Source organism: Leishmania martiniquensis, chromosome 18 (genome assembly GCF_017916325.1).
Source record: "Leishmania martiniquensis isolate LSCM1 chromosome 18, whole genome shotgun sequence".
NCBI classification, from domain to species: domain Eukaryota; phylum Euglenozoa; class Kinetoplastea; order Trypanosomatida; family Trypanosomatidae; genus Leishmania; species Leishmania martiniquensis.
This window is the reverse complement of record NC_090153.1, coordinates 7,066-23,440: the sequence shown is the minus strand read 5'-3', so window position 1 is coordinate 23,440 and position 16,375 is coordinate 7,066. Positions and strand designations below refer to the sequence as shown.

Sequence of the window (16,375 nt, the reverse complement as noted above, 5' to 3'; positions counted from 1 at the left end):
GCCCTAGGCGGCGCGACCGTGGGGCCGCGGTGCAGCAGAGGACGCTCACCTGATGTGACGAGCGTCTGCTCCTTTACCTGCACACCGGAACGTCAGCTTCAGGTATAACAACTGCTTGTGGCCGAGGCAACACAGTGTTATAGCACTCGTAACACTTCGGCGGTCCGGTTAAGGGAAGCGACGAAATGCGTTCATAGTACAACGAAGAAGCGATGCAAGTGTGTGTGCGGGTCGGCTCTCGTGAGGGACTGGATGGGGCGTGCAGGAAGAAACAGATACGCCTTTCTCGTTGCTGAGCTTGCGGAAACCCTCGTAGAGGGTAGGCTATGTCTCGTGGCAGTGGAGCAAGTGTTGCGATCTCGGTTCAGAGCGCTCCTGTTGCTGCCTTCGTCTGTCGCTGTTACGCCATCGGATCGTTACTACCTGCGCTGCTCCTTTCTCTCTGATCTTAATGTTCGTCTTGGACGTTTCGCAGGTGACCGTCACCTCTTCCCTTGTGTTCCGTGGTCTTGTCTGCTCAGCTTTCATATCGATTCTTACGGCCCAGGCCCGCACTGAGCTCACCAAAATTTTAAGGGGTAGGCTGTTTCTTCACGGAGCGACTGTATACATACTGGGTTTTCTCTCCAGCGGCATCTCACCTACGTTGTTGTGCTGGTTCACGACCGCGGGCCCTAGCAGTCAACACCCTTCAAAGGAAGAGGTTACGATGTTGCGGCGCTGTACGGCGGCCCGCATGAACCGGGGCCATTTGGCCCCTACACCATCAAAGTTCTCGGACCGCCCAGGAATGTGGGGGCCTGGGGCGGGCCCGGTCAAGGACACGTTAGCGCGTCGGACAATGTTCTACCGCATGCTCCTCATGAACAAGATAGGTGGTTGGACGAAGCCGTTTCGTACCAACCGGGCTCGGTGGATCTGGCGAAAGACGCAGATGCAGTTGTGGAAGACGTTTGTGATGTCGATGGTGTTTTTCTGCGCAATTCTCTTTGGTAACATTTGGCTATCCTTTGTGTACCACGCGTACACTGTAGGCCCCACAACGCCGGTGCTGGAGCGCAAGGTGCGCGAGCACCGGGTGTCGAAGCAGATTATGCAAATGGTGCGCGAGCGTGAGCGGACCGTAGCGCAGGAGGAGGAAGTTGAAAAGGCACGTGCTACTATCGAGTCACAAAAGTCGTAAGCGATTGTCAGCCCTGCTGATCCGAGCGAGGCGGCATCTTTTGCGTGGCCTTTCATCCCTTTGTGTGCCTATGCTCCTCTATTGTCGGGGTAAATGACCATCATGCTTGCTTCTTTTTATTCCTCTGATGTGCATGCTTGCCAGGCTGCAGTCGGCATAGCGACGTGTGTCGGTGGGCTTGTGGGTCGCATCCGTTACGTAAGTCGTGCTCAGGAGAGTCGTGCTCAGGAGAGTCGCGCTGGATAATGTCAGAAGGGGAGGAGAGAGAGTTCGGAGGCGCCCATTTCGCTCTTCTGTCGTGTCGATCTAAAGAATCAGTGTTGCCGTGTTGCACGCAAGTCATCCAGTCAGTACAGCAGCGCCCCATTTGCGCGGGCTTCCTCATTTTCGTCACCTCCCTCTGTTCAGACGTTGATGGGAGACGACGTGAGAGGGCCCTTGCGTCGTGGCTGCACTGCGTACCCCTCCCTCATCCCAGACTTTTGCTCTCGTGGCCCTCTCGCCAAGTATAGGGAAAGGGAATATGGGCAGCTTCCTCAAGACATACGCTCCTAAGGGCTGCGCAGTCAGGCACGCGCTCGCTCTCCCATGCCTGACTGCTTCCCCTTTTCTTCCGTTCTTCTGTTTCTTTAATAGTTCTGTTTGCCCCCACCCCTTCTCCCCCTCTCTATTGTGGTGGCTCGACATTGACGGCATCGGCATCCTCCTCCCTCGGTTTGCCTCTTTCGTCCTGCAGGGCAAGCAAGGTGTGTCATCGCCTTCAAATAGAAAAGATACCGGTTCAGAAAACGAAAGAGGCCCAGGCGCATATGCCGGCAGCAACGGATGACAGTACATCTGGCATTCTGAGCTCCGCAGAATGGCTGCACAACGTGGCTCCCTGCTGGCTTGACGCGGATGTTCCAGTGGACGTCGGCGATGTACTCCGGGAGTTAGCGCATCGGTTTGATCGCGTCTCCGCGTACGCTCAGAAGGGTAGCCAACTTCCTCTGAAGGCGGCGCTACGCGTACAGGTTATGGCGCTGGATTGCTGGAACGCCACTGCGTTATCTGGATGGCCAGCAGAGCGCGACAAACTCAAGGCGCAGACGCGCCTTCTAGTTACACGTTTGTTTCTTTACAGTCACTGCGTGTTTTCTGAGCGAGAGGTTCGCGAGGCGCACCTGTCGCATCATCAAGAGGACGCAGAAAAATGCATCCTAATGTGCCTGAAGACGAGCAAGGAGCTCCTTCGCACGTCCAGCGTTGATGCCGCTGAAGAGGTGTTGACCTGGGCAGCATCTGTTGTTCAGTCGTGTGCGTTGGCAACGGGCTCCTCTGTACGCAGGTTCGCAGCTGAGGTTCAGTTTGCTCAGTTGCGCGCAGCCTGGTTGGCTGGTCGGCACGACTGCGCGTGCGCCATTGCGGCCCAGTTGGCCGAAGAAACGCGTTTTAGCGCGACCTACAAGGAGGCGCTGTTCGAGTTCATCTACGACACCGGCGTCAAAGCACTACAGGAGACCGACTTCAGTGTCGTGCTGCAATCTAAAGATGAAAAGGGCGAGGTGGACGAGGGGGCAGCTGCACTTCCTTCAGGCACATCAGCGCAGCCGTCGCACGCAGTACAGGCGGCTCTGCAGAGGTTGCTGCTTCTCTCCCTGCGACTGCAGGGGGCCATGAAGGTGCGCACAGTGAAACAGCGGACGTTTCTCGGCATGACCTATTTGCAGTACGCATATTCTTTGCTTTTATGTGGCCAGTACCACGCCGCGGCTGAGGCGGCGACAACTTCTTCTGAGCTTCTTCAGACCCTGGAGCCGATTGTAGTGCGCTTCAAAGCTGAAGTTTACCGCCACGATGTGGAAAAGGTGGTAGTTTTGTTCCGTGCCCTGTGCGATGATACCGCTGTCGATGTGGGGGATTTGTGCGCCATGGCAAGCCTTGCCATGGAGAACATTCCTGCGGTGGAGGAAACCTTGTTTGTAGAGCTGCATCGGCGCGTAGCGGCCTCCGAGGGCGCTACCGACCACTTCCGACTGCTCTGTGTTCTCATTCGTCATTCCTCTGAATGGAGTGTTGCGGAGCTGCTGCGCCACCTCACCAGCGGCGATACGCCATCATCGACATTCCACCGCTTTCTGTTCTGCTGCCTTTGGCAGCTGTCGACGAAGGCAGAGAAGACGGAGCTGCGCTGCTTGTCTACTGCGACTCGGTGGAGCTGCCTGGACGTCGCGCAGCGTCTTTTTGGCGAGGTCGCCTCAGAGGAAGAGCTCCAGGCCGTTTTGCTGGATATGGCGCATCTCGCCCTTGCCCTTCACGATGATGGCGTAGAGGCCATGCTGGTGCTCGATGACACGCTACGACTGCTTCAACGGTTGGATGTGGTCGCTTCTCCACTGGAGGCCTCTCTGTTGCTGGTGCACGCGCAAGTAGCTTTTTTACTGGGAAAGACAGAGCATGGAATGGACCGCGTGAGAACGCTGTTGGCATGCACCGCAGAGGCAACGTCTGTGCACGCCTGCAGCGAGCTAGTCACGTTTCTGATCCGCCGGTCACTGCTTCTCGTCGCTGGTTCCGTTGCGGAGCTGTGCATAGCCTCATTTCACGAGCATCAGTCGCCGTCCTGTATCATCGAGTTTGCCAAAGTATTTGCTATGGGCAGCTTGGTAGACCCGACAGAGGAGCGCCGTGCTGAGATTGGAGGCGTGCTGGAGGCACATGTCTGCCCCATCCTGCAGCACGTGACGCTCACCTTGCCTGACGCTCTTTGGTGGAGTCGACTTCTATGGTACACCGCAGAGGCACTTCTTGACAGCAACCCCGTGCGCGCCGTTCGACTTCTTCACGCCGGGGTGGAGCTAGAGGCGGATCGTAGAGACACTAGGGAGCCTGAGGTGTCCGGGACAGCAGCGAACGAGATTTTGCGCAATCGACTCTGTCTGTTGCTTGATACAGAGCTCGACGCCTTTGCAGCTGAGCAACCGGCTCTCTCCACTGCTGAGCTTCGCCGACAGAGCGATCGCCTCGCAAGCCTACTCACTCAGTGCGACGATGAGGAGGATAGAGGAGGCCCGTGCTCAACCGCCCGGCAACGAGTAACACTAGCTCTTGCACGCATAGAGGCTGCGCTGCGCGCGATGCTGGAGCGTCAGGCCTCCACGCCCCTTGACGTGGAAGCGTTGCACCTAGCCGAGCTTCCCTGTATGGCTGATATAGGCTGTTGCGATTTCGAACAAGTGGCAGCAGCCTGCCACCATGTTGCAACGCATCTTTCCCCGCCTGATTCCCATTATTTGTGCGATGCGGCGCTCAACGCCATGCTGGCCTCTGTCAAGCTACAGCTCGGCAGCGCCGTCACTTCTGCCGCTGGGCTTGCGGCCTTCTTAGCCACTCTCTATGCAGCGTTCAAAGTTGCTCGTGACGTCGACGGCCGACTGCGCGTCTGCGAAGCGCTCACTGAAGCCCTTCCTTGTATAACCGCCGGCAACGCGTCTCTGCGCTCTTCTTTTTCTCGGCCACATCCTGATGGGGGCGAACCTTTCACCGCACACCGGGACCTCTGTCTTTGCGAAACTGTCGTCGAGTTCTTTGCGGTGGAAGCATGGAATGAGTCTGTGCAGTGGAATGTTTTGCAGCGGCGACCGCTGGTAGAGCGATGGCGTGCCGTCGCCGCTGCTCTTACGAGCGTCCTAGGCGACACAAACGCTTCCAAGGTCGCCATCGATGACCTTGCTGCACAGATGCCTCTGATGTGAGGACTACGCAACGCTGCTGCGTACATCTCACAACATGGGTGTCCTCTCGTCCTGCTGCCGTGTATGCCAATGGTGAACAAGCACGCTGGCACTACTTTGGCGACTTCCTTCATTGTCTTGACTCGTCACCGCTATTTCTACTGCTCTTCTTTACTCGCTTTCATCGCGATGCTGATCGAAAGATTTAGGCCTCTGGACTGATCGCCATCACTGAGGCCGCCTATCGGGACCAATGGTAGACGGGAGTATCAGCATGAGGTGTTCTGTCTGGCGCCTCTCTCTTGCTCCCGTGCTGATTCTGATATGGCATGCTCTTGCACGGCGATGGCGCCTCTCCCCCCTCCCTGGTAAGGGACCCTTCCCCTATCTCAATGCAGGGTGAGGATTCCATGGTCTCTTGGGCTGCAGGGGTCCTCACCTCAAGCGCAACATCGGGGAGGAATGCTTTTCATGACCTTCTACTGCGTCTCTTCCCCTCCTTCGCCTTCGTCGTGCTTGGCTTCCCTCTGCGCTTCTATTGCCTTCGAATGGAATCTGTTTGTTTTTCTTCTTTGCAACGTCGCACGGTGGCACGGACGAACGTCTGTTGCGGAGGCTTTGTTTTGTCAAGCGTCCTCTGAGAAACCTGTGGGCCCCTACACGCTTCGCGATCTGCAGAGACCCTCTGCGCAGCCCAGTTCAGCGCCCTCTTCTGCGAATCATCGAAGGTGGCTGAGTCTAAGGTAACATTTTTCGAAAACGCCAGCTTCACAATACGTGGTGGATAGGGGATAGCAGTAGCGTTTCATAGTGAGCAAGGGGCCGGCAGTCAGCATGGTTGTGGTAGATGCACCCGACGAAACCACGCTGATACCGTCGGACGCAGTGCCCCACATGACGAGTGCAACGTGTGCGGAAAACGCCATGCATGAATCTCAGATGTTGCCTCGCACAGTCTTATGGATATTGACAGCGATGAATTTTCTCCTCTACTTTGATCGCGGCGCGACAGTCGGTGCAATCTTCTCCATCCGCAGTGACCGAACCCTCACTGAGCACGGATCGCCGCTCTCCGATGCGCAGAGTGGCTTCCTCGCTTCTGGGTTTGTCATTGGCTACTTGGTTGCCAGTCCCATCTTGACTTCCTGCGGCAGCGCGTGGGGCTCTAGGACGGTCATTCTTTTCGGGCTGGCGCTCTGGGCCGCTGCGTGCCTCGCCTGCGCCGTTTCATGTAGCTACGCAGCTTTGTTGACCTGCCGCACCCTCGTAGGTGTGGCGGAGGCTGCGTTTGTCGGCTTTGTGGTCACCATTATTGACAACATTGCTCCTCCCGTGAGCCGAACGTCGTGGATTGGCTTCTTTTACTCGATGATTCCCATCGGGACGGCTGTGGGAATGGGCTGCGGTGGTGTGCTCACATCGTACCCCACGCTATGGGGCATTACGCCATGGCGGGTGATATTTGTGGCTCAGGTGGGTGTGGTACTACCTCTTGCAGCGCTTTTGTGCCACATCCCCGCCCGCTACCACCTTCCTCCCGCCGTCCTGTCCGTCTCGCGAACGTCGTTTCTCACTGCCACCACTGATGTTTTAGGCAACACAAACTATATGCTGCTTGTACTTGGGTTTTCCACACACTGCTTCGTGACAGGTGCCCTCTCGATCTGGAGTATTCCTTTCTTGCACGAGGGTCCACTGCAGCTCGGCAAAAAAGCGGCGGCGGCCTTTATGGGCGCGGCGACGGCTTCCAGTGGGGTAGTGGGCTCGCTGCTGGGTGGCCTTGCTGTGGACCACTGGGGTGGCAGCGCCGGCCCCGCTGGGGCAACGCAGTGCCAGAAGTTCAATATCTTGATGATTCTCATCGCCCTCCCTAGCGGCGAAGTGGCACTCTTCAGCACCAATGCTTTTGTCTTTGCGCTCTCTTTCATTGTGGGAGTTGTGGCCTTGTTCGCTATCACGGCCCCCATGAACGCCTCCATCCTGACCATTGTGCCAGCTGACATCCGCCCGTATGCCGTGAGCTATTCTGTTTTCATCATTCATTTTCTCGGTGACTTTCTCTCGCCAACGTTGACGGGGCTTCTATCAGACTACTTGGGGCGACACTGCCGTGACCGCTCCATCGACGCCTGTTACGGAAGTGAGGAGCCCTTTCAATGCGCATGGATAGCCGAGGCAGACGGTCAGGGCCGCTGCCTCTCCCGCGTTCAACTGCGGGACGCTATTTCCTTCGTCTTCATGTACCTACTTGTTGCTTTACCTTGCTGGGCAGCGGTCTGGTGGCGTATACAGCGTAAAGTGAAGCTCGCTGATGTCAGCGTCGGGAGCACCGGTGAGCTGCCGCCCTCGTGCATGCCGACCGCGCCGGCCTTTCTTGTCTCTGCTCCCAACGGGGCACCAAATGACCCCCACTGCGCCTCTGCGTGTGACAAGCAGCCGCGACATCCCTAGCACTTTTCCTTCGCGCTAGTGCTTGCCGGGATGCTCTCGCTCCTTTCGAGGTCGTTTTTTTTTTGAACTCTACCGATCGGTATATCGACAGTAAAAGGACGATTGTCCGAGCCTTGCTACGGAGGCGAAGTGAACCGAACGCGCAGCGTCGCCGAAGAACCGCACGCACACTTCTCGACACCTACATCGCTCCGCCTTTTTTTCGGTGAGCAGCCTCCCCCTCCCTTTTCGGTCCGTCGACCGACGTACACCCCGCAGGGAGCTCGAACCTCTATGATGCTGTCTTTGTCGCCATGTTCACTTTACAAGCCATTCTCTCCTTTGCCCTCTTTGACGGTGCCGCTCGCTTCTTTCTTCCGCATGCTGTTGTTTCGACCTGCCTTGTCTCAAGTGAAGCAGCACTCACCCACTTTCGGCCCGTCATGGTGAACCCTGCGGCGGTTGTGCACGTCTTCCTAGATGACGCCAGCAAGGCTGTCTCCATGGAGGACATGAAGGAATGGCTGGAGATCATGAACGAAGTGGTGGAGATCAAGCTGCAATTCGATGCGGCGACAGGAAGGACGTGCTACTACGTGGAGTTCCGTAGCCCCGTTGCGGCGCAGCAGGCTGTGCACTACCTGAGCGGGGCGCGACTCAAAAACTGTCTCGTCACCATAGAGTCTCGCGTGTACTCACCGCTGCCTGGGGCTCAGGGGCATCCTAGCACCGCCGGAGAGGCTCTAGAGACAGCCAGTGCTGCACCTACACAAAGCCGCAAGCGCTGCAGAGAGACATCAGAGCTACCCTCTAATCATCTGCTACCGTCGGATCTGCAGATGGATGCACCCCTTGCGGAGTGCCTACCCCACCTGGAGAAGGTCGAACCTTTCTCCGCAGACGGCTTCGCCATGTGGCAGCAGTTGCGAGAGGCGCAGAAGGAGCTGGTCGGAATATACAGCGAACTAGAAGCTATCAAAACGGAGGTCGAGAGCACAGACGCGCAGCTGGCGCGGCTTCTCCACGCGCACAGAAGCGAGTCGGCGCATGGTGGCGCTCTCCTAGCTCACCCACCGTCGCTTCTCCGTGCGCGCAAGTCTACCTTGCAGGCTCACCACTGTCTATGCCACCAACGTGCAATCCCGTTTAATGCCCATACCCCCACTCGAGTTGTGGCCCTGCTAACAGATTCTTTTGGGCCTCTTTCACTTTGCTCGGAGGTGTTGACACAGGATGGATTCTTCCTTGCCGTGAGGTTTCTCTTTGCCGCGGACGAAGAGGCTTTCATGTCGGCTGCGAGCGCATCGGGACTGTCAAAGGAAAGCAAGGAGAGGGCACAATACCGAGGAGCGGAGTGGAAAAATATTGTTCAAGGACTCGGTTGGAGGCCAGCAGACAACTTGGTTTCTGTGCATCATCTGTTTCCACGGACTGTGGACGCACATCTGGAGCGCGCCTTGCGCGAGCTGCTAGCGTGAGCAGCAGTGCAGAAAGGATGGCAGGACTTCTGTATGTCTATGTGTTTGTGTGGCGGCTTTTCCACTTCTTGCCACGGTAACCGTGATGGGTCTACGCACTTCAGCGAGGGGAGGGGGGTAGGGTGACCTTAACCGTCGTCTGAGAGGAGAGGCCTGCACTGAAGCCCAAGCATGAGGGAGAGGGAAGCGGTGGACCGCCGGATTTGGTCTCTGTAGAAATGGAGGCACATGGGCGTGTGCACGTGGAAGGCGACACCGCCTTTACGAGACGATCACGCCCTCGAAGAAAAAAAAACGGCATAAGACTTGCACCCCGCGTTTCGAGCATGACCGCCTCATTTCCTCCCGCCGAGCCACTCACATGTGCTTTCTCTTCATCACCTGAATCCATCCTCCATGCTCAGCCTCCGCTGCCTTATTTCCTTTGCCGGACCTTCGGCTGTGCTGCTCCTCGTCTCTTTTGTGGTACATATATATCATGAACGTGCGCGGCACACTTCTTGCGCTGGTTTCATGTGGGCTTTGGTGCTGCACTAAACATGGCTACCATCTCTTTCCGTTTTTTTTTTATCATATCGTTTTGTCTATGCGGCGCATTCCTAAACTAGCTTCTCATGTGCCCCTGTCATTTCTTTCCATTTCACATTGTTTACACAGGCTTTCCTCTCCTCCTCACAGCGTCTTTCACTGCCACACGCCCACATACTCCGTAAATCCTTTCAAGGAAAAACAACAACCCGCGCTCACACACTCCTTTGCTTGTGTTTCCACAACACACAGAGAAAAAGTAAAGCATGCCTACGCCCATTCGCGTGACGGTCGAGGCACCGATTAACATCGCTTTCATCAAGTACTGGGGAAAGCGTGAGGGTGGCGAGACGCTGATTCTTCCCACGAATGACTCGTTTAGCATCACGCTCTCAACCAAGCCCTTCCGTTCTAAGACATCCGTCGAGCTCCGAAGCGACGCTGAGGAAGATGAGCTCTGGCTTAATGGGGTGAAAAGCAACATTCATGAGACACCGCGCATCCAGTCGGTTCTATCGTGTATCCGGGAAAACTGCCCAGCAGAGTTGAGGAATCTCAAGGCGTATGTCGTATCTGAGAACAACTTCCCAACAGCTGCTGGGATGGCTTCGTCTGCCAGCGGCTACTCGGCGCTCGCAGCGGCGCTTGTGAAAGCGTACAAAGCCACCGTGGATGTGTCGATGCTGTCACGTCTAGGCTCAGGCAGCGCCTGCCGCAGCACCTATGGCGGCTTTGTGATTTGGCACATGGGTGAAAAGCCTGACGGCACTGACTGCATCGCGACCCAGTTTGTCGACGAAACTTACTGGCCTGAAATGCAAGTGATGTGCGCGGTTCTCAAAAGTAGAAAAAAAGATGTCTCCAGCACTGCCGGCATGCAGCAGTCCCTCAAGACATCCCCAATGATGAAAGAGCGCATCGAAACGATCGTGCCGGCGCGCATGAAGGCCGTCAAGGATGCCATTCGGCAGCGAGATTTCAACAAGTTTGCCGAGATCGCGATGGCGGACTCCGATGACCTGCAGGAGATCTGCCGCACGACACAACCCCCCATTCAGTACGCAACTGAGGACAGCTATGCCATGATTCGTCTCATTCGTGCCTTTAACGCCAAAAAGGGCTCTAACGTCATGGCCTACACCTTCGACGCCGGCGCGAACTGCTTCATGTTCACCCTCAAGAAGGACCTGCCAGAGGTGGTGGCGATGCTGCGCGCGCACTTCCCCACGATGTGGGAACAGATGTTTTTTAAGGACGTGGACCTCTTGGAGGAATGCAAGGCATACGAGCTGCCAGCATCGCTCCAGAGCCTTATCGACTACCCGAAAAAGTCGTTTGAGATGCTTTTGCAGTCTCCTGTGGGGCAAGGCGTCGTTTATCTGGGCGATACTGAGTCCCTCCTACCTCCATAAAGTTAGCGGACTCTCTCAGCGGATCAGCTCACCTCGCCCTTTCTCCTTCCTTTGCCATAGGGCAGTGACCCTTTTCCGTTCGGAGAGTAGGAAGAGACATGCGCGACGCGCGCAGAATTCGTGTGCAGGTGCATCTCACCCCCCGCCTTATTTTTTTTCGGAACTTTGCCCTTTACCATTTTACCTTTCTCTTCTTTCACCGGTGCCTGTGTACGTTTCGACACACTCATTTAATGTTCGGCTCCCCTGTGTAGCCGTGCTGGACGCCGTCTTGGATGAAAACTGTAGGAGACGTTGCATCCAAGTGTGAAAGCACAAGTTGACAGGACGGGCGAAAGGTGTTCCATCAGCACTCGTGCAAGAAGTGCATGGCGCGGGTTCAACCAGCAAAGCAGGCGTCGAACTGCGTACGACCTCTCCGCAGGACGTATAGGACGCGTGAGGCGGGTAAGAGCTCTCACGCGGCAGCTTCGTGCGCGTTGCGAGTTTCTAGGCGAGTGCTCTTGCAGGGGGGGGGCGCCGTGCTCGCTTGCTGCCTGCTGCACGTAGCGCGACCGTGTCGCTTCACCCATCTTTTTTTTTGGGCGTCTGCATAACTTTTCCATTCCCCCTCCTCTCTCGATCAAGAGGCGCCTGTGAAAAAGGAAGTATGCTTTCACTATCAAATCGTCGCCTCCACTGCACCCACCCATTTTTCGGTTGTAAACGCGCTCTGCGCGCAGGCGTGCATTCAGTCAAGAGCGTATTAGCGCTCTTCTGCGGCGCCACTGGCAGGAATGGTACCATGGTGACGTGCCCTAGTGCACTTGTGCTGTCTAAGAAGCACTGCGTCAACAGCCCAACCATATCCTCGCACACCTGCGGGAGGACACTTTCCGGACCAGGGAGCGCATCGACCTTTTCCGACACAAACATCCTTTTGCTGGGAAGGAGCGCAGGCATCTGAATCAACTCCATAAGCCCCTGCGGATCCGATGCGTCACGTACACTGAGGAGCATCTCTGCGGATCGCTACTCCGGGTACAGAGTGTTGGCACTGCACTTTGTGCTCTTATGGACGCATCCTCGATGCAGTGCGAGCACCGACAGCAATCCATGTGCGCAGGAGGAGTGCGAAACAACTCCGCAGCGAGCCTGCTCAGCTTTGTCTTTGCTGTGCTTTACGCGCTACACCATTGCTCGAAGGACCACAGGTCTTCCTGCTGAGAGGCCCCCCTTCATCGTAAGGGGGCAGAAGTGGCGTCGCGCGCGGTTTCCTGTTTATGCACGGATCGCCTCTGATATGCAGGGGGTTAGTGACACAGTACCTTGCTTCGTGAGAAGGCAAAACGTAGCTCTCCTACACCGCCGCTCACAGCGCCTCCGCGGAGTGGATCTTGTGGCAGATACTCATCAAGACGACGTGAAAAACTCGTCTTTTTTGCTATCCAGTTTCGCGATGAATGACACGCGCACTATTGCGGAATGCTGCGTGGCGTTGTGTGCTCTTGCGCCACCGCAAGAACCTAGTGAAGCGTGGCCCTCTCCTGCTCATACCAGCAAAAAGAAAATGGGCAGCTACATGTACCATCGTGCGGGCAACCATGTTCTCAACGCACAGACGGGAGAATCGCGTCCTCCGGTGTCACGGAGCCCTCTCTGCAGGCGGTATCGGATCTCCTTCGTGGGTTTGCGGCCTGCCTCTTACTCCTTCTCCTTCCTTTCCCTCATTACACTATCTTGTCGACCTGCCGTATTTCCGCACGCTCCTTCGCTGCGTGCTTTGTCGCCCCTTCTCCTCTGCCGGCGGCTCCTTCCTCTTAGCCGCGACGCAGATCCTCTCTCTCTCGCTCCGCTGTATGGTTGGTATCCGCTATTTCCATCGTGCGCGTTGAACAACAAACGGTGTTCGTCTCTCTCTCTCTGTGTGTTGGTGTGTGCGCGCGGCGGGGAAAGGGGTAGAAGGAGGAGACCAGCTTTGTGCAGCTGCGCGATTCCGCCTCGATGCAAAAGCGTATCTGCGCGACCGTCTGTTTCTTTGTGAGATAGCAATCGTTCCTCTCCCTTACCGTCTCACAATTTGTTTGGGCTCTCCTTGCTAGCCCCGTGCTGCCATGCTACGCCGTCCACCGCCTTTTTTTTTACGGGCACGCCTCGCGGGTGCGTTGGCCTGGACAGCTACACTTCATGCCCGTACCGGCACCTTTCACCCCTTCTCACAAAAGGACGAGGACGACCTCTTGCAGGTGGTGAAGACGAAGCCGCGGCATGTTCTTCGGCATGTCCGTCAGCAGGTCTGGCGCTCGCGAAAACGCGAGTTGCAGTTCCGCAACACGGTGACGCACCTCATGATCATCCTGCAAGAGTTTCTACGTAAGCAGCTCATCGACCCAGCACATGCATCCCACATCATGGAGGGTATTCTCGAGGAGTGTGTGAAGTACGCACAGCACGATATGGCCCACCTCCTCTTCCGTGCCTTCCTCCGCTTCCGCAAGTATGGCTGTGTGATGACGGTCAACTCTATCCGGTGCTTGTTTGAGTCCTACCGCAACAATGACAGCAGCGACCTGATGCTTCAGCTTGCACAGGAAATGAAGGATGTCACGGAGCTTCGATCGCTCTGCATTGCAGCATATTTGTTTTCGAACCACGAAGCGGAGGCCGAAGCGCTTCGCGAGGGCCTCTCCTTGACGGAGCTAGGGTCGGAAGACGTTCTGGCGCTCATCTCTGGGTACGAGAAGCTGAAGTGCGTCGATAAGCTCCAGGAGATACTAGATGCCACCCCAGGTATGTCCACCCCCGACATCCGTGCCAACGCCTGCGCGGCGCTGTTCCGCGCGTTTTCCAGGCTAGACAACGACGATTGCTTCACGCGAACGCTGCAGCTTGCTCTGGAGCAGAAGCAGCCTCTGTCTGCTGACGTCTGCACAACGGTTCTGCGGCACAAGATGCGCCACGTGACGAGTGTCGAGGAGATCGCAGCAATCGAGGAGGAGCTGAAGGAACTCGGCTACGTGGCGAATGCGACCTGCGATTCCATCGTCATCACCGCCTATGCCCGTCTGCTGCACTTTGGTGATCGCGGTAGCGAAGAGCTTATGCTTGCCAAGGTCGACACGCTGCTCTCGTCTATAGAATCCCGCCTGAAGCAAGGAGACCCTGACATGGACATCAGCGCGGCACACATACGGGCCGTTCTTCGCGGCTACGGGGCCGCTGGCCGCCCCGATGCGATGAAAAATGCGTGGCAGCGGATGCAGTTCCACTCCCTAACGAGCGACGTGCGCCTGTACAATGAGCTGTTCAAATGGTTCGCACTGATGGGCAATGTGAAGGATGTGCTGGCTACCAAGCGGGAGATGGAGAGCAACAACGTCCATCCCGACGCGGTCACCTATACCTGGCTGTTTCGAGCACTTGGGAAGTACTACCCGAGGCATGTGCAGGAGTACTACGCCGAAATGCGGGAGCGGCGCGTCCGTCCTGACATTCACCTGTACACTACCCTCCTCGGCATCTTTGGGGACCTTGGGCAGATGGACACCGTTGAGGCTCTTCTTGGAGAGCTGCGAAAGCGTGAGGAGGCGGGCACTATCCAGTTCACAGCCATCACGTTCGCGGTGCTCATCCGCGTGTACGCCGGCGATCTCGACAAAGCCAAGTCGCTCTACGCGGAAGCACAGCAGAGAAACATCAGCGATCACCCGCATGTCCAGACAAGCATGCTCCACACCCTTGTTGTCAACAAGAGGGGCACCGCCAGCGATGTCGATGAGTTTGTGAAGGCGATCCCGTCATGGACGACGGATGTGTACAACGTCCTCTTGCACATGTACGGCAAGCGCATGGACCGCGAGCGCTTTGATGCCACGCTGGATAAAATGAAATCGGAGTCCGTAGAAATGAACGACGTCACCTTCGGAACTCTCATTACCGCCTTTGCCCGCTGGGGCGAGGCGGAGAAGGTGAACGAGGTGATTGAGCTGCTCAAGTCGCACAACGGTGAAATCTCCGCCACGTTCTACTCGGTGCTCGCGTCGTCTCTCAGCCGCATGGGCAACCAAGAAGGTGTCTCGAACGCCTGGGAGGACCTTCTAGCCTCTCGCCTTTTCCCCGACACGGAGGTGTACAACCAGTTCCTCTCGCTGTATAGCCGCCAACACAACGTGTCACGGATGCAGGGAGTGCTCGACAACATGATGAAGCAGGTCCCACCAAACCCAGTCACGGCCACCACTGTCCTCGACATGCTCGGCAAGTCAGGTCGCATGTCCGAGATGGAGTCTCTCTTCGACGACATGAAGTCTACTCCTGACACCGCCCCCACCTCCGTCACATTTCACCAAGTCATGAACGCGTACGCCAAAACTGGGGATGTGATGAAAATGGAGAAGGTTCACGATGAGTTTTTGCAGAAGGGCTATACAGATAACAACGTCACCTACAACATTCTCATGGATGGCCACGGCCGCGCGAAAGCGTTCGAACAGCTGGAGGAGCTGCGCCAAAAGCGCAGCGCCGCCGGCATCCCGATGGACGACATCACCTACTGCATCATGATGTCTGCTTACGGGCGCTCCCGTCTCGAGAAGGACGTCCAGCGTCTTTTCGACGAAGTGAACAGGGAGGAGAACCGCGCTTTGCTCACAAAGCGAGTGGTGTGGGCGGCCATGGACGCCTTCTGCCGCTGCAACTCCCTCTCGGGCATCGAAAAATGCGTCGAGCTGCTGCGCCTGCTAAATGGCGAGGGTGCTGCGCTCAGCTCATCCGACTACTGCGGCCTCATTCCCTACTACTGTCGCATGGGGCAGATGGACAAGGTGGAGGAGATGGTACGACTTGTCCGCGAAAAAGGCGATGAAGACGCCCTCACATACACTGCCCTCAACGCCATTGCACGTGGCTATGCACGCGCCGGGCGCTTCGAGAAAACAGTGGAGACGCTGCATCAAATTCGCGATCGCAAGTGGGTCCCTGATGCCGCTACTGCGCTGCAGCTCTCGGCAGCCTTCCTCAAAGCCGGACTTCATGAACAAGCTCAGCAAATCATTCAATGGCGTCGGCAGTACGCAAAAGTTGCGGGTAATGCCGCCGCCACCACTACCCTGGAACATGGTCACAGCTAGAAACCTGTATCCGTCAACGCCAGAGGGGCTGAAGGAAACTGCTGCATCACTGTGACAGGCACGTCTTGGACCTAACAGGCGGTGCTACACTGGGGTTAATAAGAGAAGGGCGCTACTTCGTCGCGGATGGTCTCGGCAGAGGAGCCATTCTTCCTTGCACCACCTCCAACATTGCCGCGCTTTCTTTTTTTGTCAGCGCCGCTGGGGGGCGGAGGTTTCCTTGTTGTTTTTCCCCCTCGGTGCTCGACGGATAGTGTTTTCCTGAGCGCGGTGCCGCCTTCCTCGTCAGTGCACCGAGCGCATCTTCAGATAGCAGCTGCACTAGCTACAGTCGTCGTCCGACGGAAAAAAGAGTTTCCAGTCGGCGCTACCACAGCCATTAAGAACGGCACGGCGCACCCAGGTGCATTCTGCCGCCACGACCCTCGCAGAGGGAGCGAAAGGGAGCGTGCTGAAATCGTACATGGGAAAGCGAACATTTGAGACTAAGGCTTGCCATCTTAATCGCTGGAGTGGGCAGATG

At 56.7% G+C, this 16,375-nt stretch overlaps 6 protein-coding genes across 6 annotated transcripts; all 6 read left to right on the top strand.

Annotated features, from left to right (window-relative positions):
• Positions 1 to 451: 451 nt before the first annotated feature.
• Positions 452 to 1,183, top strand: LSCM1_06650 (uncharacterized protein; the record flags this gene model as incomplete). The annotated part of the gene is made up of 1 exon (XM_067324062.1): positions 452 to 1,183. One exon carries the CDS (start codon positions 452 to 454, stop codon positions 1,181 to 1,183), a length of 732 nt encoding a protein of 243 aa, XP_067179409.1.
• An 809-nt stretch (positions 1,184 to 1,992) lies between these two features.
• LSCM1_06649 (uncharacterized protein) lies at positions 1,993 to 4,917 on the top strand (the record flags this gene model as incomplete). Its single annotated transcript, XM_067324061.1, has 1 exon — positions 1,993 to 4,917. The coding sequence occupies one exon, from the start codon at positions 1,993 to 1,995 to the stop codon at positions 4,915 to 4,917; it is 2,925 nt and encodes a 974-aa protein (XP_067179408.1).
• An 813-nt stretch (positions 4,918 to 5,730) lies between these two features.
• Positions 5,731 to 7,347, top strand: LSCM1_06648 (uncharacterized protein; the record flags this gene model as incomplete). Its single annotated transcript, XM_067324060.1, has 1 exon — positions 5,731 to 7,347. The coding sequence occupies one exon, from the start codon at positions 5,731 to 5,733 to the stop codon at positions 7,345 to 7,347; it is 1,617 nt and encodes a 538-aa protein (XP_067179407.1).
• A 422-nt stretch (positions 7,348 to 7,769) lies between these two features.
• On the top strand, positions 7,770 to 8,804 carry LSCM1_06647 (uncharacterized protein; the record flags this gene model as incomplete). The annotated part of the gene is made up of 1 exon (XM_067324059.1): positions 7,770 to 8,804. The coding sequence occupies one exon, from the start codon at positions 7,770 to 7,772 to the stop codon at positions 8,802 to 8,804; it is 1,035 nt and encodes a 344-aa protein (XP_067179406.1).
• Positions 8,805 to 9,598: 794 nt separating this feature from the next.
• On the top strand, positions 9,599 to 10,744 carry LSCM1_06646 (uncharacterized protein; the record flags this gene model as incomplete). The annotated part of the gene is made up of 1 exon (XM_067324058.1): positions 9,599 to 10,744. One exon carries the CDS (start codon positions 9,599 to 9,601, stop codon positions 10,742 to 10,744), a length of 1,146 nt encoding a protein of 381 aa, XP_067179405.1.
• Positions 10,745 to 12,837: 2,093 nt separating this feature from the next.
• Positions 12,838 to 15,852, top strand: LSCM1_06645 (uncharacterized protein; the record flags this gene model as incomplete). The annotated part of the gene is made up of 1 exon (XM_067324057.1): positions 12,838 to 15,852. One exon carries the CDS (start codon positions 12,838 to 12,840, stop codon positions 15,850 to 15,852), a length of 3,015 nt encoding a protein of 1,004 aa, XP_067179404.1.
• Between the last annotated feature and the right edge of the window lie 523 nt (positions 15,853 to 16,375).